The following is a 21,250-nucleotide window of genomic DNA, read 5'->3' as shown; positions in this document are numbered from 1 at the left end:
GAAAGCACAGCTGGAGAGCATTAACTGAAAATGAATGATGTTGCAGAATATCTGCTTGTTCACTGCTGCTTTTTCAGCTTAATTCTGTTAAATGCTGCTTGATTCAAGTTTTGAACTGCCCTTAACTGCATTTAACACTTAAAAGATAAACCTGTAAACCAATTCTCCCTTCCCAGCCCAAGGTATGCAGAGGAGGATGGGGGGGAGGGTTACCCTTGAGTCCTTCCCTCTGTTCAAGCTTTCTTGCCTTCCTTTCTCCCTTTAACATATTAAATTTCAAGTGCCGAATTTTTGTGGGATGCGGGTGAGCTCAACTATAGGGCGGTGTTTGTGTTGTTTTATGTATTTCACCTTCCCCACGGTGCCTGCTAAAAGCAAGGGCTGGTGTGGACAGCACAAAGCCTTATTTGTGCTGGCAGACAGCTGCTGGAGACAGTGTCTCCTTATCAGCCGTGCCTGATAACACGGAATCTCCCATCTGCCATCCGGGAGCTTTGGAACACACTGCTAAAGCTGCAGCTGCTGGGAAGGGGCTGCCCGAGGGAGGCAGGGGGATGGATAAACCTGTGACTTGGGAGAAAATGTCAATGCTCTCCTGAAAATCACACCGTGCCCTCTGGGATTGCAGAATTCTTCAGAGAGGTCATTGCTCTGGATCGCCTGGACCGTGATTTAAATGGGATTTCTAAGGTGCTTCAGTGGTTTAGGCTGCAGAGCTTAAAGACATCTGTGGGGAAAATAGATAAGTGTTATCCTTTGTCCGAGTTTCCATTGCTGTTAGGAGATTTATTAGCATTTTTTATGGCTGGTCATAGCCTGTGTTCTTTAATGTATTATTTGCAATTTCCTCTCTCTAGATTGTGCCATTCGAGGAACACAACTCAAATTTTCCATCAGTTGCATCGGGGAAGCCATAAATATGTCACAAGGGGTGTATTTATGTACCCTATTATGTGTTGGAAAGAATTTGGCCTGTACTGTGTAAAATTAAAACAATAATTAGGCTTTGACACAAAGGTTGGAAGGAAAACTCCTGGCTTACATGTATTTGTGTGCTTATTGTGTGCGATAATTAAATGGTAGTTACAAATTTCTGCATACTCTAAATCACCTAATGGAAGCACTTGGCCACGTTATCTCTTAGCAGGTGTCTTAATAGCTGGAGGAGGATGAAAATTGAGGAAAAAGAATTTAAGAAAAGCATGCTGCAGTCTGTACAGTGGGCACTTGGGTGCCCTGGTAGGGGACAGAGGATTATCCCTCAGCGCAGGGAGGCATCAGCCATGGAGAAGTTTTCCCTTCCCACTTTCTGGATGTGGAAGTCCCACCAGGCCCCAGTGTAAGGCTTTGTGTCCATCTTGGAGCTCACTCCTTGGCAAGGGATCAGTCTCTGGGGACACCATCCCTCTGAAGGTCATGATGCTCACTGATCTTGGCAAAGTATGAGGTGAGAATGGAGCAATGAAAGGCAGTGCTGGGCAGAGCTGGAGTGCTGCTGACTTAGAGAGGTGAAGACTAGGGGGCAGGAAGGAGAACAGGGCAATAGCCAGAAAGCACAGAAAATAAAGAAAACCTTGTGCCCAGGTGTGTTGATTCAGCACAGCCTGCGTTTTGGTAGACAAGGAAGGCTCAGCTGTAGCAGAAGAGGATGAGCAATGACTTTTGTGGGTGCCTGGCATTTGGCCATGTTAAACCATGACACCAGGTTTAACATGCAGTGGCATCAGGATAGGAGCAGTGGCATCCTGCTTTTCCCTCCTTCCCAGGCTCCTCTCTGTGCACCAGGCATGCAGCACTTCTGCAAGACTTCACGTTCCCCTTCTGGAGGCTCTGTGGCTTCAGCTCCTTAATGAGCTGGCTCTGTCCATTTTTGATAAAAGCAAAGTTAGGACTGGGGAGATGTCCCTCACTTATTTAATGATGTGCAATCATATCTCTGTCTCCTAATACTGGGGTTTTTGTTGGTTTTTGGTTTTATTTTTTAAATCTGACTTTAAAAGTGCCTTTCAGCAATTGTTAACATTAACATGGATTGCTGAATTTAAGTGTTTTTTAAGAAGTTTAAGGTCAAAACTATATAAGGTAGCTAGCTCAGTGTCTTAGGTATGTATCTAAAATAACTAAAAATAAATAAATTCTTACGTTTTGGTGATATCAGTTCTTATGAAAACTTCCTTTGTCTTTCACTCAGCTTTAATTTTGCTGATTGTGGTTCCCTCTCCCAGTCATCTCTGGTTTTATAACACGAGATAAAAATACGTTCTTTATAGATAAATGAAAGCCACGAACATGAGGTGCTGTTAGAGCTTTACAAATTTATTTCAAAAAATAGTATTGTCATTTGGCAAATAAGTGTTGTCTGCTAAGAGCTGCTCTTTTGTGTGAGCCGCATGTAGCATTGCAGTTAATAACATTTACTGTTATCAGCTGCTCGATGACTTTATCTCCTCTACAAAAGCCTGTTTGCAGAGAGGAGGCAGCCTTGCTCGAGTGCCAGATTGTTAAATAACTACAGGTTGCCAAAACTAAATGAACTTTTCAGCTGGTAATGATGTGCAAATTGCTCTCAAAAATGTATGTGCACTGGAAGAATGCTCACAAGCGCGGGGTTGTGTCTGGTTACAAACGTTTCTTTGCCTTTGTCCTTAACCCAGCAGTGACACCATTAGAATGACTATATCTATGTGTATAATAACAGAGTTATTTTGTGTTATTAACAGCTGAATCAATAGCTGAATCAACAGTTACCCAATAGCTGTTTTAATTAATGTAATTAACCAAACCTATATTTAAGCGATTTTTAAGTTATTAGCTACTATGTCAAATTGCCATTTAAGCTATATTGTGGCCCTCTTGGTGAAGTGCAGCTCTGGGTAAGAGGAGTGGCTGTGGCTGTGCTGCCACAGTGTCCCCCTGGCTGTGACTGGTGTGTCTGGAAAGGTGGGTTTGCAAATGGGCCTTTTTTAAACCACTGGTGCCAAAAGGGGAGACACAGGAATTAAACTCTGACATGTCAATTAAGCAGTATTTTTAAATTCATTTTTTCTTCTCTTGAGAAGTACTTTCCAGTAATGTGGCAGACATGGGGAGCTGCCTTTGGGTGAGGGGGTCTCAGAGCAAACTTTGGATGAGGAGGTGGTTGGGTGCAGGGTGTTCAGGAAGGTGCCTGGGTTTCCCAAGGCTGCAGTTTCTCTCTGGATGCTGCTGCAGCCCAGAGGAAGCGCTGGGTTTCCTGTGCAGAGCTTGCTCCCCTGCCCTGGAGTGTCTCACCTTGGGTTTCTTAGCCTGGTTGGGAATTTAGTACAAAGAGCCATTCTTGTGAATCATGTTTTCTTTGCAGTTTTGCATTCCAGCTCAACAATTCATTCCTCCTTTTTTTTTTTTTTTTTTTTTTTCTAATGGCAAGGACTTTATTTGAGTTCACATAACTTTGGAAAAATTGTTAGTTCAGGTTCTTCTGGGGGCCTTGAATGTTTCAGTTCCAATCCATTGGGGGTTGTTTTAAAATACAACTCTTGGTACACCTAATATGCATTAGAATTAGTGGTGTGTTCTGAGAAAATTAGTGGTATGTTCTGAGAAACAGTTAATATCCCTGAATTTTAAAGTTTTTCAAAGGTAAATATTTAAAGGTGTGAAGGAAAGGCTTTTTCTGTAGCCAAGTTAAAGCTAATGATGTGTCTTTAGAGTATTCATCTTCCCATCTCTTGCATTATCAGACTGTTCTCAGCAGTATTTCTATGATCTCAAATGAAAACAGCATTTTGGAAGTATGCTTTGAACATTTGAAAGTGCTGTGGAGTGTTTTGGGTGCACTGAGTCTGTGTGTGTGTTTCAGCTGGCGTGGCAACATCCTCAGGTTGAGCCAGTCCTTTCCCCTCTGCAAGGACTGAGTTACTCTGGCACTTTGATTCGTGCTTTGTGAAATACGTAGTGAAAATGTGAGATGTGGTGGAAGGGGAGTGCCAGCATTAAGGTACACACCAAGTGGTTTATAATAGTTCTGTCAAGTCAGGCTGCCTGAAAACTACCAGTCTTTAATTTTAAGAGTTCTACCTTTGTCCCATAAACTGTTTCAAAACTAAGATTATTTCTTTTTCTGAATTAATTTTTATTCATTTAGGACTATGCACAGCTACAAACACTTTTAACTTAAAATGCTATTATTACAATTTTTTCTCAAGTTCTTACAGGCAGCACCCCAGAAAACATAATTTTTACTTAGTATTGTAGGACTAACCTGTTCTGAATTTGTTGTAGGTTTGAACTGCTGTTGGGTAGAATAAAAAGAATATAGTTCAATTTTCAAGTTGCAAAAACACATTTAGTATGTGCAATTTAGCAGCTGTTGCAAACACTTGAGGGCATTTTCTTCAGCATTTGAAAATTCCCTGTAGAAGTGAGACAGGAGACATTCATTTAGCATTTCAAGCTTGAAAAATAATTTAACCTTTCCTTAAATTGTGTTTTGAAGTTTGGGATTAACACTGTGCCTGGCTGCACAGATGGTTACATTTTACATATTCCTTTGTCTAGGAAAAAAAAAAGAGACCACATGGTCAGTTAATGGCTTTAAACACTCCTCGTGCTCATTTTATATCTTCCTAAGGGGACCTCAGAGATTGTGGGAAGATACTCAGAAAATTGTTGTTTATGGTGTAAGGCTTGTAAGATGTGTTGTATTCTGTGTCCCAGAACTCATGAGCTATTTTTGTTCCTGCTTATTAATCCTGGTTAATGAATTTCACAGCTTTATCCCTTAAGATTTAACATCCATAATTCTGCTGTGGAAAAAATTAAAACTAATATCACCTGTGCAGAGAAAATGTTGCTCTATTAATGGAATGTGAGGGCTCTTATTGTGTAATTTTTAATAGGTAAAATTATCAATGAGGTGTATTGTCAAGAAGTAGACTCCATATCAAGTCACTGAAGTGGTTATAAGCTAAAAAACCTTTTAGTCTTTCAGAATGCTTTCTAAGCTTTTTTGCAGCCACTTTGGGGAAATATCATAGTGAACTGTGGGCGACACAAATCAAATGTGATGTTGGGATAAATGATGGAAAATCCATTAAGTCGGTGGTGTGTCACCAGAGCAGACAATTTTAGCATATAAATCCAGTCCTTAACTGGGTATTTTGTGCTTTGTAATGATTTTTGTTCCAAGCAGTTTTAAAAGTATTAGCTAACAGATTGATGGATTAACACAGGATTATAGAATAAAGTCATGGAATGGTCCCTAAAAGGGACCTTAAAGGTCATTGGTTCCATCCCCTGCCATGAAGGGACACCTTCCTCTAGGCAGTGTGTGTAAATCTGCACATGGCTCATACAACAGATCTGGATAAAACCACTGAGTGCTGTACAGTGTTGAGCACTTGTAAGAAATCTGTCAAGTTTATAAAATGTTATCATTGCAATATAGGCACAATACTTCTTTCCCCTCCATTTGAAAGTGCTAGTAATATTTTTAAGGTTACTGCTCTTTTATCATGTAAAGAAGAAAAGTTTCCTGTAATCTTTTAAGTTCTTACCCATTTAAGCCAGCATGTGCACAAAATCCATCTGGTTGGAATTCTTAACGATAGCAGTAACTGGTAGAGGACTTCACAGCTTTATTCCAGTTCCTGTGGCAGAAGGATTTCCATTGCCAAAACTGCTGTCACAGAGATGATTCTTGCTACTGAGGTGGAAATTTTATGATGTTCCTGCAATTCTGTGCTAGCTTTGCAGGCCAGGATGGGATATAGGACTGAGATGGTTTGAGATGCTGGGGATCAGAGTTTGGGTCTCCAAGCTATCAGCGAGGCATTTCTGGCAGATACTTAATTCACTTTGATTAAATTAAACTTAAAACATCTGAAGATGTTGTTTATATATTTTGGGAGTGTTTGTGTGCATACATATGGCAACACACACTCTGCCTTCCAGTCAGCCAAATCCTCCTCCACTGATTTATTCACAGAGGAAAAGGTTATGTTTCCTCTAGATTTTGGAGGGTGTTTTGTTTAGTTTTTTCTTCCAAAGGACTTCCTAGAAAGAAAGGCTAAGAGAGTGTTGCAGGAAAAGCACTTTTGGCTGAGAAGTTTGGTTACCCCTAAGTGCCATTTCCAGTTCCTAAGATGCAGGAGGAGCTGGCATGTAAAGGTCAGAAGTTGCCAGTGTAGTTCATGTTAACACAAAATGATGAATGTTGTGTTATAAACACAGTAAAAACTCCCTGTCTTGTTTGAGATCTGGAAATGTAGTAACTTCTTGTACTTGGTAGAGCAGCCTGAAGAGTGGTTTGGCATTATTGATTTAAACCTCACAGATAAAGAAGCTCAGTGTGTAACTTTGCAGCCCTTGACTATGGTGAAATGTAGAATTCTGCCTTGACTTCTACTGATTATCTTAATTGCCTCAAGATACAAAGGTTTTCCCAATACCATTGCTATCTTTGTGACTGACAACAGAATACAGAATCTCTGTTAATAAGCAAAACATTGTCTGTAGATGGATATGCTGAAAAATTAACTCTTTGTTTTCTTTTCTTTCTCCTGTTTTTGCAGCGGAACCCCTGCCTTTAATGGACTTGTGCCGAAGATCAATTCGTTTTGCTCTTGGCAGAGACCGCCTGCATGACATAGAAATTCTGCCTTTGCCTCTGTCTCTGAAAAATTATTTACAGTACCAATAAGAAATCTAGAACCCTCTGGCCTCACATTGGACTTCATCAATGCAAATGGCAGAAAATTGTTTACAGCAAAATATAAATCTTTGTGATGGACACTGAAGTGTTATTTAATTTTTAATATATGTATTTTTTTCTGAACCAGTGAAAGCAGATCACTGTGGGGGACTACTAAAGAATGTGAAAACATTGATTTGATTGAGGTTCATGTGTTACCTGTTGCCTTTTGTGTTTACAGTCCTGAAGGCTATAATTCTCATCTCTCATACACTGATTGGTTTTTCTTTGTTGCTTCTGGTAAATGCCAATAGAAAATCTGACCTGCAAGATTCAGTGTCCTACAGGCAGACCATTTTTCAATATTATGATTTTCATTTTTTGTTCTCTCTCCTACACTTTACTCCAGTAAAAAAAAAAAAAATTAGCAAAGGAAAAGTCTTGACAGTAACTCTTGAAAAAAAATTTTAACCTTGATATGCAGAGTTGTTGAGAGTTCTGCATGTTCAGTGCTCAACCTAATTAGGCCTATAATATCTAAAAGCTCTAATGTTTAAAAAAAGCAGATTATTGTCTAAAAGAAGAGAATGTGGTTTTAAAACATGAGAGGAAACAAATGGTTTATGTGTCAGAGCAGTTTCTGGACTTGGTAACAGTAAGGTGCAGTTCATTGTTTTCAAGACCAAATCTAGTCCCTCCAAAGTTCTGCAGTTTATAACAAATTGTTCATTGTCCCAAGAATTTAGGATATTCATATTTTAGGAAGCTTGTCACTTTTTTTTTAAACAAATTTATAATTTTTATGTGGTATGAACTCTAAGTACTTTGTTTTCTTTTTAATGTATGTGTGGTTATAATGTTTATTTATCTGTTTAGCGTCTGGAGTTCTCATTTAATTGTTTCCCATCTTGGGGTGACTGATTCTGGTTTTTTCCCCAGCTCCATCTCAAATGTATCAGTTTTTCAAGCTCATCCCTTTTTTTTTTTAAGATGCTGCTTTCTGTTTGTGTTTCTTACATGTTTCAAGTTATCTGCCTGAATCAGTAATCTAGTTTTTAAACTGGAAGTTGTTGTTAGGGCAGAATGTCAAATGTTTAGACTGAGCTGCCTTCAGCATATTTTAATGTGAATTTACTGATGAATGAGGAGAAAATTTCTAATAAAGTCTACTGTCCAAAGTAAAACTCCCATCTCCTTTGATGAAGTGCTAAAACTGCTCTTAGCCCAGAGCTGAAGTTCAGTTCCTTGTGCAGCTTTGCAAATGTTTCTGTTTGGCTCTTCTGTGGGATTGCTGCTGTAGGCTCCTGTGTGAGAGACATGGCAGGCAGTGACCTGTCCCATTCTGGATTTATCCCACTCACCCTGAGTATGGACATGCTCTTGCTTTCAACACCATCCTGGTCAGATTCCTCTGAACAAAGCCTCACTTCTGTGCCAAGCTGTGCTTTGGGACTTGGTGCTTTTGAGGCAGGTTGGAGACTGACTGCTGTGCACTGATGATCCAGGCAAAAGCGCTGCCCCACAGATGGCTGCCCTGCTCTCAGTCACCCCAGGAACAGAATTACAGTTCCAGCTGGACAGGAGAAATGTGACATACAAAAACACAAGCAAGAGTGGAAGCAACAAGGACAAGGTAACACAGGGATGTCAAAAGTTAAATAGCTAATATTTGATTGTCTGGGTTTAACTGTAAGCTTCAGCATGGAATTATTTTGGACTTGATTTCACTTAAGGTGAGAGGTACATACTGCATTCCTTCCCTTAATCTTACAAAGGGGAAGAAACTACAGCAGTGATGCACATTTCTTACTTTTCCTGATTGCTATATTTCATACAAACCTTTTGTCTCAGTAGGTACATTGGAAGAAGGAGCTATAAAAGTATAATACTCACACAAAAGGCAGAACAAAGGTGTGTCAAGTAATCTGTCATAAGCAAGTAGCTGTTCAGGAATGGCAGTTCTGGTAGCACCAAGGTCCATGTTAGGTAAGCATTCCCTAAAATTAGTGTTCTGATGTGTGTAACTACAGACTTCATGTTCCTTTGAATAACTGCAGGGACACAACTGTTCTTACACTTGACCCAGACCAACAGCTTTTTAATGTTACAGTAAAGGGGGAATTGATATTGTAAGATAAATTAGTGGTGCCCCTGTATGTTAATTGACCTTGTTGCTTTACAGTTGTTTTGGAATTTTAGTTGATGCCCCTTCTGTGATGATTTCTCTATAGCAAACTTCCTTATTTCACCTTTCAAATATTTTTTCTAACAGTTAGTGTCTTCTGAGGCATTATAGCTCTACAGGAACGACTATTTTATTATTTTACTGTTTCCTAGTTACATGTGATTCTGTGGATGGTAGATACACTCCTTCATATGGTATTAGGGCCATGTTTTTGGTGACCAAAGTCTGTTTGATGCATTTTTCTTGGTCTGCAGAGCCTTGTAATGAGACTGCAGCATGGAGAATATTAATGATATTTCAGGTTCTTCTTAAGCATCCCTGTGGGAGCGGATTCTCTTCCAGGAGGGTTTATTGGAAACATGGAGTACAGGTAAGGATGGATCAGGCATTGAGGCTAAACAAGTGGTCAGAGAATCTCCTCACAAAGGGCACCAGGAAGAGTCTCCTCTCTGCCAGTGAGCCCCAGCCTGGGTGCTGGGTCCCTCACTTTGGTTCTCCAGGCTCCCTTCACTGGAATGCAGATGTTGTTCACTATCTGCTTCAGGAGGGAATTGATTTATAAGGTGGCCACGCATTGGCTTTTGCCCAAATCAGGGGTCAAACACAAAGTTATTACATTCCTTCAACCAAATCAGTTGAAACTTCTCAGAATCTCTATCCTGGCCATCTAAATGCAGGAAGATCCCTACTCAGAGGTCCACTCTTGGCAATATCTGACAGTGAGGGTGATCACTTACTATAAAGCTGCACTACTTGGAGATTTGGAGTGAGATTTTCCTTGCCTTCATATTTTCAATTTCCAGCCACTGCCTTTCATCACATGAAAATACAGAAAATCCATGTGATAGGTTTCAGCCTTCACTGTGTCCCTGTGCCTGAGCAAAAGGAGTGCAGTTTCTCTAGACATGATGTGGAAGTGAATTTCAGAATCACAGAATATTCTGTGTTGGAAGGACCCACAAGGATCATTGAGTCTGGCTCTCAAGTGGATGGTCCATAAGGCCATCAAACCCACAGCCTTTTATGCCCTGCTCTGACCAGCTGAGCTAATCTCACACCCAGTGTTCCCCTGGCTGGCAAACTGAGGGCAGCAGAAGCTCTGTAATGCAAAACACGGGAGTTTATTGGTAGTATTTGAAGGAAAAGGGCACGTGCCTGGGAGCTGCAATCAAATTGCAACCCCTGTGTTGGGTGCATGCTAATTAGTGGGTTGCAAAAGGAAATATTTTACCTGCTCTGCATTTGGTTCTCTAATGTGGCCCATTCCTAGGAATTAGTGATACTTCAGAATCCCTTTATTGTAACTGTGGTTAAGATTTGTGGGAACATGTATCGTAGCTTCTCTTCTTTACTTTCTCCCTGTTCCCATTCTTCAGCCTTCTGCAACTCATGTGAGGTTGGGGAATTGATTGATCCCCCTGGAGGTGCTGCTCTGGTGATCACAATTCACAGATGCCGTAACACACTCAGCTTTTACACTTAGTGAAACTGTAATTTTGTAACATCTACATTTGGAGGCAAATTTGAGAAGCTGCTGTGCTTTGATGTAGCAGCTGTCACACATATCCTGCTACTGGGCTGACAGAGTCTGTTCTACAAAGGCTTTATTTGTGCCTCACATTGAACCACTGGGGATGTGTTGAAATCCCTGCATTCTCACCCAGAGACAATGTAGTACAATCTGTAGGGAAATCATGAAGTTTTATTTTAGGCTTTATATGTAGTCTTTCTGCTGTCCATGTTTTTATATCAACAGATAAACTCTTGCTTAGGTAGGCCCTAACTTTGGAGCAGTTTCTCAATGTTCACTTGAAGCTGGGAAAGCTGTTACAGAGCAGACGTGTACAGATCATTTAAGTGTTTTTGATAGTTATAAAAGAGCAGCAAGCCAGAAATGCTATAAAGTTTCCTTCTCATCTCCATTACAGTTGGTATTGTTAAACTATAACCACATGTTCTCCTGTCAGTGGAGCTCAGCACAGCGAGCTCTGTATCAGCTCCAGAGAGCTCATTCAGGTGCAATTCCCACTGACATCAGTGGGAGATCTGCCTGAGTCAGCACTGCTGCCCTTGGTTCCCATGTAAAGATCCCCAAACATTTCCAACACATTGTATTGAGCCATACTTTATTATATGTAAGCAATGTCAAGCAGATGGTTTCTGCAGCAGTTTCTGTAATTCGGCAAAACACGCTGGCAAGTGTAGTTAGGTGAATGCTGTGAGAAAGTTAAATGAAAAAATTGTCTCCTTGAGGCTGAGAGCAGCATTCAGAGGGGGAGCCAGACTTCTTGGTTCCTTGGTGATGGTTTTCCATTCATAAACCTTTAAAATTTCACTGGGTTTTATTCTCTATGCTTAAAGGCATGTAGGATCTTTATCCACTCCCCTTTATCTCAAAAGAATGTCTGGTGATCATAAAGTGGAAATCGTTTTGTTTGCTTGTATCAAAAAGACACCAAAAACCTCCTTCCTTCTTGGGAAATGTTCTCTGTAGACATAGAGCCATGGGAAATATACAACACACACCAGCCTGGATGCCCCACCAGGTCCTGTTTTTTATTTTTTCTTAGGGTAGCAGCTGTTACTTCAGAGAAGACCTCAGTGTGTTGTGCAGGCATTGTCTAGAATAGAAACATTTGGAAACATCTGCAGCAAAGCTGAACCCTGCTGAAGGTATGTTAAAGCAAATTTAGGTGTACTGTGGCAGGGGCAGAGAACAAAGGATCAGAGCTTAGGAGGATAGTGTTTGCCTTACTTTCTTTTTTTAGCCCCACTATAGAATACCAGTAAATTCAGAGGGGAAAGGAATAAAGAAAAGTTGTTTATGCTTCCATCACCATCAGGTGTTTAGTGTTGATGTTTAAAGCTTAAGCATCTTCCCCACTAAACCTTTGTTGCACAGCCTTAACATCCCAAGGCTCTACCACTGATTGCTTCAGAAGCCTCTGAATGTCTCTGGGCTCTGCAGTTGTGTGTAATAGCACCCAATTCCACATCTTTTCCTGTTAGACCTTAATTCATTAACTTCAGGGCAAAAAGCACAGCTGCTCTCTCATCATTGGCAGTGCTGCAGGAACATGTGGGGGTACCCAAACCAGCTCCATCCTGGGCAGAGAGAGCCCAGCCCTTGGCAGAGCCCAGTGTGGGGCAGCTCCTGTGCCAGGCAGCATCTGCAGCAGTGATGGATGGCTGAGCTTTCATGGGGCTGCATTTCACTTGGGAGGCAGCTCTGCAAATCCTGTTTAAAACAGCTGTCAGGATCAGGCACTTGCAGTTTCATTTGTGTAGCTGTGACAATTTGTAAGGTATGTGTAGGCTCTGATCTCTGCAGGTGACAGTAGCTGTAAAAGCAGGGCTCATGTTTTTAGTAACTTACATATTAGGGATGTTTACAGTGGAGACAGGTATGTTGGATTTTCATGTACTGTTTCTCTGCCTTTTGAAAGCTACACCACAAAAGGCAGATGTCTTCAGACTTCTAAGGAAAAGCAAACAAAACACATAAATGAGGTGTTATTTTATTTCTGCCAGTCCTCATGTATGACAAATGCTACTGCCAGTTTCAAATCCCAGTGACAGGCCAACATCTCACAGAGGCACTTTGCTGAGATCAGGATCTTCTTGGTGGTGCCTGTGTCACTTTCCTCCATATTTACCTATTCTTAAAGAAGAAAAAGGTATTTTACAGAGTTATTCAAATTACAAGCTTAACTTGAAAATGCACTATTCTAAATGAAGAAAATCTTTAGACTTTATTAGCAGAGACAAAAGAAACTGCTGCACACATACCTGGGAAACTAGTGAATAGTTTTAATGGGAAAATGGTTCAGCCTTTTCTCATTTTACTGAGAAAATCAGTTTGGCAAGTGCACTGCTTCTTATGTAGCAAAATGTGAACAGCTGTAAGGCATGGGGCCAGAATTTCAGTATATGCATTTGGAAGTGACTTCTCAAGCATAGTAAAGGTACCTGTGACATTTTTTAGGGGACTGAAGTTTTACTTCATTTGGAGATAACTTTTAACTGTTGGGAATTAATAAGATTTGGATCCTTCTAAGCTATTCTATCAGGGCTTGTCTAGAGATGAACCAAACCAAAACCAGTGTTTCCCAAGTCCTGCCATCTAATTGCATAAATAAACCCCCATTGGAAAAAGCCATCTAGAAAAGGAAAGGATGTTTTGAGTATTAAATTGACCTTGAGAAGTTCTGAGATTAATTCCAAGTTGTGCCAGAAACTTTCATGTTCTTGCTTATTTGCTGATTCTCCCTCTACCCCTGCCTCTACCATTTCCTCTGTACATCAAAGACAGCAGTCCATTTTTTCCAATTTTTCGTTGACCCTAAATTTTCATGATACAAATAAAACCACCCAGTTCAGTTATTCATAATTTCTAATCTTGCTGCATCTTTTACCTCACTGGTATTTGAGACTCAGGCTGTGTTTCCCAAGCTGAGTTTCATAAAAATCCACCTTGTAATTTCATTCTTCTCCTCACCATCCACTTTGGTGAAAGCATTCATAAGGTGAAGTATCTTCACTGTTCATGACTCCAAGAGCCCACTCAAAGAGTATTGGGACATGTCACATTGGTGGCTTGCTGTTGAACTGACCTAATTAGTTTTTAATTTAATAACTGTCCAGTTACTAAGGTCAGTTCCCCCAGATGGCCTCATTCTGTACATATACACAAAGACTCAAGTGACCATTTCTGATTTGCAGCTAATACACCTTTTGTCTTGTGTGTTTAAACACTATTTATATGCAGTTTCTCTTGACTCTTCTACTGGGGCCACTCTGGAAAACAGTGGGTGCTTCAGCCTTCTGTGAGCCCAGTTTAATTTCCCATCTCAGAAGGATCAGCAGTATTTAAAGTAAGAATTTGTTTTAGATCAAAGTTCTATGAGCTGTCATGAGCTGAGCATTGCACAAGATTGGAATAAATATGCGTTTTAATAATAGAGCTGCTTAATGTTGAGGTTTAAAACTCCATGCTTCAGTTGCTCTCACATCATTAACCCTCACCCACTAAGGAATGTTATACACAGCTTTACTATCAGTGATTACTCTCAAATAAAAATAAGAGAAATATATCTGTAGTTGTCGTACAGAAACTTCCTTCTCCTTGAGATCTGTGACTTCCAGTTTCCTGCTGAATCTGAGCTGAAAAAAAGAATTTAGAGAGGCCGGTTCCTTGCATTGCTTGGTAATCCCATCCCCAACAGAAGTGAGAACAAATGTTTTTAATTGTCAAATAACTGATGATAAATGGACAGCTGGGATAGGAATCCATCCTATCTCAGTATGTTGTGTCTTGTGCACTAAAAGTGAAATAAATGGTTTGGGTTTTTTTCTGCCCCAGAACTTTATATCTCTAGAAAGATCTCCTAAACATTTATCTTCTGAACATGTTCATCCCATTGGACATGGGGAGATGCTTCTAATCCTTTTGAAATACCAGCTTTCTGGATCAGACAACTGATACAGACTTTGTGACTTTGGAAAAGGAAGGACACTTTATATCATGCCCTCTTTTTATTTATATTATCTTTGGTTAAGGCTTTAAAGTTTTGTTTGATTTATGGTTTTGGAATTTATTTGTAGAAATATAAAAAATGTTATTTTTTTCTTTTGTGAGTTTCCTTACTGAATCAAAACATTTTTACGGTCTTGCTATAATTACAGAAATTGGAGGGGTCAAATGATGTCTTTTATGAGACCAGCTGAATGAAACTCAAGAGACACTTTCAGACACAGAAATGTTTCACTGAAATACAAACACCAGTTTTCAAAGTTAAATTCAGATAAAGAATTGTTTAAACTTTAACAGTTCTTAAACTGCACAGAAATTTAAGAGTTGATAAATATATTGTTTCTGTGCCCTGTAATAATTTTTCCATTCCTGAGCCACCAGCAGCTCCTGTGTGTTCTGCTGAACCCACCTCTCCTCTCTCTAATCACTTAGTGAATCTTCCCTCTCTGTGTTGCAGGTACAAACCTCTTTGATGATATAATTGATTATCTTGTGCAAGTTAAACTTGTATCACAAGTTTGAAGCTGTATTTTGCCTTGAGGATCAAAGCTTCAGCCTGCATATCCTGAAAGCTGGTCTGGCTTTTAGAGTACAGCATTAGTCACATTAAAGACACTATCTTTGTAAATTCAATCCTGTATCTATCCTGCAGTAAAGGTGTGTATGTTCACACCATCCCATCTTACAGAGAAGCTAACTAAAAAGAGCAGATGTCATATATTTAATCAAGACCTTTCCCTTTTGTGGTTTTCCTGTTCAAAGAAAACAAAGAGAATGAGTTCTGAGAATTTAAGTCCTCTGCTGTTTGCACAGAGCTCCTTTTTGAATGGCTTTGTAGGTGTACACCTCCTCTGCTGTCATGCAGAAACATGCTAGGTGCTCACTGTGAATTTCTGTAACGGAGTGAAGGAGTTCAGGCACAGGGCGGGGCTTCCCCTGGCCATTGGAGGTTTCCTGGGGTTTGCTGTGTGTTCTTGTGAGCAACGGGAGCAGGTTGAGGCAGGGCATTAACAATCCTGGTGATGGTGACTGTCAGGTGAGGCTGTGGAGGCGTTGGCCAAGCCTGGGAATGCTGCTTTCCCAGGTGATCATGGCCAGTGCCACGGCCCTGCACCTCACGGGTTCCTCTGAAAGGGGGGAGCTCTCTGCCAGGCACATGCACATGGCTAGGCTCCCTGAGATGCTGCTGCACCTGGCTGATGAGACAAACATAACTGGGCTTTATTGCCAAAATAAAACTCATCAGTTTTCTTATAAATCCCAGCAATTTGGTCCCCAGGGCTTTGCCATTCAGTCTCTTCTTAGGTTGGTTTGGAGGGTCTTGATCCCAAGGAGTGGGAGAAGTGCACCTGTGTCCTTTTTCCCCACTTTTCTGTTCCAGTTGTGGGAAATAACTGGATTTTGGTTGTTTTCTGTTGCAGTTCACTGCAGATCCCAAAAAAAACCATCAGAGGAAAAACCATAGTTCATCCTTCCATCACCAGGTGAGAGTAGAGATGGTCATATTTCAGGAGCCTAGTTTTGGAATATTTTGTGGAATTGGCCAAGTAGCTTTTACTTCTCGGGTTTCCACAGTCTGTCCATGGCAGACCCAGCCTGTACTTCAATTTAGTGCCACTCTGAGCTCTTAGTCCGCAGGGAAATGAATGTTTTGGGAAGTTCTTACAGCCCTTACCTAATGGTTTGTGGATTATGATGATTTTCTGGAAGTAGGCTATCCATCCTGACCTGGTTTTTTCCCCACTCCTTGTCAGACTCTACCTGCAGGAAGGCTGAAGTGAGACCAGTATCTGTAAAATCTATGACTCTCCCTGTCTCCCTGAGCCTGAAGCTGGAAAAGAGGGAGATGTAAAAGACTGAAAACTCCTTTTTTATCCCCTGAATCCCAAGACTCTGTATCTGTAAGATGTTCCTTTCTTTGTGACATCTTGGGGATACTTCCCAATGCATTGGGCAGAGGAACCTGTTGTGTGTCAGCATCAGGACATACCAAGACCAGCCGGAGATGTTGGTTAAGAGATCTCCCTCTGGGCTGGGGTCACATATTGGGTCCGTGTGGTTCCTTGGGAACATATCCAGAGGACCATACCCTTCCTGTTCTCTGGAATCCCACCATGGACATGGTGCAGTAAAATATTTTTATTTTTAAAAAGCCAGTGCAGGATTGGAAATTAGCTGTTCCATGGATTTATTTTTCACAATGTATTTTTAATTTGACACAGAAGCCCTCTCCTTCCCTCAGACCCCATATCCTTTAGCTTTGGGTTTTCTCAAAAACAATTCCCTGCCTACACCAATGAAAAATATGCCAAATTAGGGTACTCTGTGACCTGGGCTTAGCTGGTCACTTGGAACCCTTGGGAAGGAATTTGGTGACAATGGAAACTCTTGACTCTTGATGACAAGATCACCCTGAACATAATTGGAGAAATAAAAAATAAAACCCAACCCACTGCGTGCAGAGCGTGGGCAGGGCCTGGCACAGGAACACACACCAGGAGCTGCAGTGCCCAGCAGGGGCTGGGGCACCTGTGGCTGTTCCATGCCCAGGATCCCAGGAGCAGGGCAAACTCCCACTGTCCAGTCCCTGGATCTGCCTCCTGCTGGCACTTGGCACCCCGGGTGTGCTTGGGTGCAAGTGCTCCAGTGCTGCTGCCTGGAGAGATTGGGAAAATGGGCATCAACCACTCCTGAGCTCTGGCTGGGGAAAGCATTTGGCACCTCTGGCATTTCAATAAAAACAGTTTCCATCATTTTGAAAATATGTTGAACCAACCCACAGGAGACACATAAACCTTTCTCCCTAAGTACAGGCCTAGGGATTACACAGTTATTCCTATGCCTGATCAAACAAACCAGCAGACAGTTTCTGGGGAGAGATTCCAGGCTCTTGTCTTCCTCCCTGGCTGTACAACACTTGCAGAGCACCAGGATTTGGATACTCGGGCCTTAATTTAAATCCCATAGATACTAAGGAACAGGAAGTGTCCTAAAGGCACCTCCATTCATACTTCGATTTTTCATATTTTAATTTTAAGGCTTCTCTCACTAGTGAATTTTGCTCTTCTTTTGTTAAGAACATTTCACCCCCTTCTTCTTTAGGGATCTGCATCCAGGAGATAAAATAAATGCAGATAGAAGTTTGGAATGCTACTTCCAAGTCAAGTTACCTGGTAGGGAATTACTCCAGCTCTTTTGTACCTCAGTGCGTTTTAAATACAGCTTGGCCCTTCATGGCTGCAGACTCTGGTACTCCCAGGGAAGTAACATCAGCTGTGGTCTCATCCCAGCTGTACACAAAAACATTGATTTGGGGTTGAATTTGGATGCAGGCAGGTATGGGCCCATTTCAGAAAGCATCAATCCCTGTTTTTCAGTGATTCATTCAGTGACTGAGTGGTGGGACCTTCAGGGTGGTCACCCCTCTCCTGGGCACCATCCCTGCTCTGTGGTCCGTTCCCACTCCTGGCTTGGCCTCTTCTTGTAGTGGGAGCTTAAACCATAAATGTTTGCCTTGCTTTGTTTGGGATATCAGTGACTCCCCCAAGACAGCTGGCAAAGCTCCTATTTCCACATCCTCTGCTTCCCAAAGCCATGCTGAAGCCCAGCAGAGCAAAGGAGATATCTTAGTTCCATGCTGGAAATTTCAACTTGTGCCCAGAAACCCAGGGAAATAGTGTCTGCCCCATCCTTGAAAGTGTCCAAGGTTGCACTTGGACAGGGCTTGGAGCAACCTCAACTAGTGGATGGAATGGCAGGAGATGGAATAAGGGGATTCTCTTAAGGTCCCTTCACACCCAAACCCTTCTGGGATTCCGTGATGATTCTATGGTGTCTTCCTGCATTTATTTTGCATAATTTCCTCTCAAATTCAATTTCTCAAATTTAGATGACTTGTTAAACGAATCATTTTAAAATTATTCCAGGGAGAAAAAGGGGAGCACCAAACATAAAAAAAAAAAATAATTCCTACATCTATCAAATCATTATGGATTATGTCAAAGAGCAGTGTGGGGTGTTCCCTCTCACATCCCACCACTGGGACAGCTCACATGGAATGTGAATGACTTACTGCATTTGAAATTCTTGGTTTAAAAGCAGGAGTTGTAATATCCTCTCCTGGGAATATCCAGAACACCAGGAGGGTCCCTGGAAGTCATGGGTAGGGACAGAGTCAGACAAACAATTGTAGACTGGTTTTCAGGAGATGCATCCACAGCCTGTGGCTTCAACAACTCCAAAGCTGTTCCTTCCCCTTGGGACAGCCAGGCAAAAGAATCTGCATGGATTTCTGACAGAAGAAACCTCCAAGCTACTTGGCTCTTGCCAAATCAAGACCAGAATTCCCAACAGACTGTAAGTAATAAACAACAGGAAAGATCATCTCATGGTGCGTACCACAAACTGGGCACCACATTCCTCACTGGAACTGGACATGTCTGTGACAGCTGGGAGCATCCCCATTCCCCTGCTCTTCCATTCAGGACAAAACGACAACACTTAGACGCTCAGTGTATAATCCCTACAACCAAGGGAAAATCACCTTGCCCTGGGAAGAAATGTAATGCCCAGTTTTGGCCAAGAACAAAAACACCCAAATAGCAGTGCTGGCAACATTTCCAGGCATGGAGACTCCCAGCTCTAAAAATGTACTAATGGGGTTCTTCCCTGGTGCTGTTCTGTTTGGATGCTGACTGTGAGGCTGCAGGCTCAGGATGGTACTCAGTGCTGACGAGGACAGTGCCAATAGCAGGGTCTGTGCTGGTCACTCGATGGGTGCAGGAGAAGTTGCAGGCAGCAAGAGTTTTCTCAGCTGGCACTTTCCTGAGCTCTGTTTTTGCCAGATGTTTTCAGGTTTGTGGCCAGACTCTGCGAGAGTGAAAAGTTTTGTTAGGGCAAAGGAGTTCATGCTGCTGTTTGAGTGTGGTGCAAAGAAGGGTTTGCTCTTGGAAGAGGAAGATCAGCAGAATCTTTTTGTCCTGACCCTGTTGATTTGAGAGCAGGGACGTTTCCAGCCTGGCTCTGGGCTTGGGCTGGTTTCTAGCTGGGCTCACTGCGTGTCCTTTGGCGAGTCAACACCACCATCGTGTGGTTGTGTTCGTGAACGCTGACAGTGCCCAGGAAAACGACAAGCTCTTTTCTGGCCCAGCCCCATTCGTGTGAGAGCAGTTCGTAGAAGAGCCCTGCTGTACATCCTGACTCTTGGAGACTGACAGAATGTGATCCTGCATGTAGCAGGGAAGGAAGAATAAGCATTTCATTGTTGGCGGTGCAGTTAATAGGCTGCAAAAGAAAAAGCAAATGCAGAACAGCCCCTTTCTTCTTTTAGAATGTTTTCTGTGCCATCAGCTGCTCAACATGTAACTCGTACCCACTGAACTGCATCCAGATCCCTGGATATCTGCATTTTCCTTCAAGCTCTACATACCATCTTATGCTCTGACTCTTGAAGATCCCAAATCCCTTCAAAATATCCAGCAGCTGCTCCCAAAGAAAAATTCTGAGAAGAAAAAGCCAGCACTGGCCTTTATAGTCCCTTTGCAGTCTGTACACTAGATCAAACACACTAGTGATGCACACTTTCCTTCTCAGCTGTACATATAGCATTCATCACATTCTCTCAAAGTGGCAGTCCACGGCTAAAGGAAAGCATTTCCAGCTGTAGTTTGGACTGAGACATGAGCCAGGGCAAAAAGCATTTGCTGATCTTTCCTCTTCCTCTTTCCTGAGACCAAGGGTACCCTATGCTAGCCCAGTGCCAGACAGTTTGCCCTTCACATTTATGTCTAGAACTGACCCAGAAATGTCCAATTTCTGGGTCCCCCTTTGGTACAGTCACTGCCATCCCATGAACAGATCTGGAGTGAGAGGAAGGTTGGGTGGAGCAATCTCTGCAGCAAACCCCTGCCACCCGAAAGAAGTCAGAATCTGAAAGTCACTTCTCGGGGCCATCTTCTTTCTTGCACTGCTTAAAAGTCCAAAGGCACAGTTAATCTCAGCCAGGAACCTGAGCCCCTCCAAACTTGCCAGAAAGCCAGGCCCCACTCAATCACCTGATGGCAACCCCCCTGCTGCACTGATGCCCTGCCAGACCCCTTTGTGCGCTGCCTACCCCAGCTATCCCACTGGTGCCACTGGTGCTGTGCCCAGATGTGCCCCAAAAATGCTGTAATCCCCTTTGCCGAGGGGTGCCAGCAGCACATTCGTCTCAACAGTTGACAGGGACATTTCATGGCTGCCATCCCATTGGTCCCCTGACGTCTACCCCATGCCAACCCCGCCCTGCTCCCAGCCCATGGCACCACCCCGTGACACCCGCTGTTGCCTTCAAACTACAAATACTCCAATGGGCTGCCAGCACTGGCATTGTCTTCACTACAAAACCCCAACCCTCATGGCCTGAGAGACAGAAAGGGCTTGTTGCCATTTGGGAAAGAAAAGATTTTTCATGGCACTTGTAAGAGAGGCCATGTCAGGCTTGGAGGGAGCTGTGGTGCTGTTGGCCTGGAGGTTGGTGTGATGTGAGAGTGTGTGTGGGGCGTGCAGGAAGGCTGCAGTTGGTGTGAGATGTGCAGAGCAGTGGAGAGACAGGCAGCCTTGTCTGGGGCCATAAGGCTGAGGCAGGCTGAGCACAGGGGCGCCAGGTGAGCTGGGCAGGAGGTCCTATGGTGTAGTGGTGAGCACTCTGGACTCTGAATCCAGTGATCTGAGTTCAAATCTCAGTGGGACCTGAGCCTTTTGGTTGCCTCAGCATGCTTGCCCTCAGCATGCGTACGATCTCACCCCTCACCTCTGCTGCTGCTGCACTTCTGCACTCTTCTCTCATCCATCACACAGCACCTGAGCTGCACAACACCCACTC

The 21,250-nt window shown here is 42.5% G+C and overlaps 1 protein-coding gene and 1 non-coding gene across 2 annotated transcripts in view; both read left to right on the top strand.

The window, feature by feature from the left end:
• Positions 1 to 7,834, top strand: part of SPSB4 (splA/ryanodine receptor domain and SOCS box containing 4) — a 76,130-nt gene extending 68,296 nt beyond the window's left edge. The window contains exon 3 of the mRNA XM_058812387.1: positions 6,552 to 7,834. Coding sequence (XP_058668370.1) covers positions 6,552 to 6,679 — 128 coding nt within the window. The 3' untranslated portion in view covers positions 6,680 to 7,834. The remainder of the gene's footprint in view (positions 1 to 6,551) is intronic.
• A 13,213-nt stretch (positions 7,835 to 21,047) lies between these two features.
• TRNAQ-CUG (transfer RNA glutamine (anticodon CUG)) lies at positions 21,048 to 21,119 on the top strand. The gene has a single exon. It is a non-coding gene; the product is annotated as a tRNA-Gln (tRNA).
• The last annotated feature ends 131 nt before the right edge of the window (positions 21,120 to 21,250 follow it).

This window comes from Ammospiza caudacuta, chromosome 11, assembly GCF_027887145.1.
Source record: "Ammospiza caudacuta isolate bAmmCau1 chromosome 11, bAmmCau1.pri, whole genome shotgun sequence".
Classification (NCBI taxonomy): domain Eukaryota; kingdom Metazoa; phylum Chordata; class Aves; order Passeriformes; family Passerellidae; genus Ammospiza; species Ammospiza caudacuta.
This window is presented reverse-complemented; position numbering and strand designations above follow the sequence as displayed.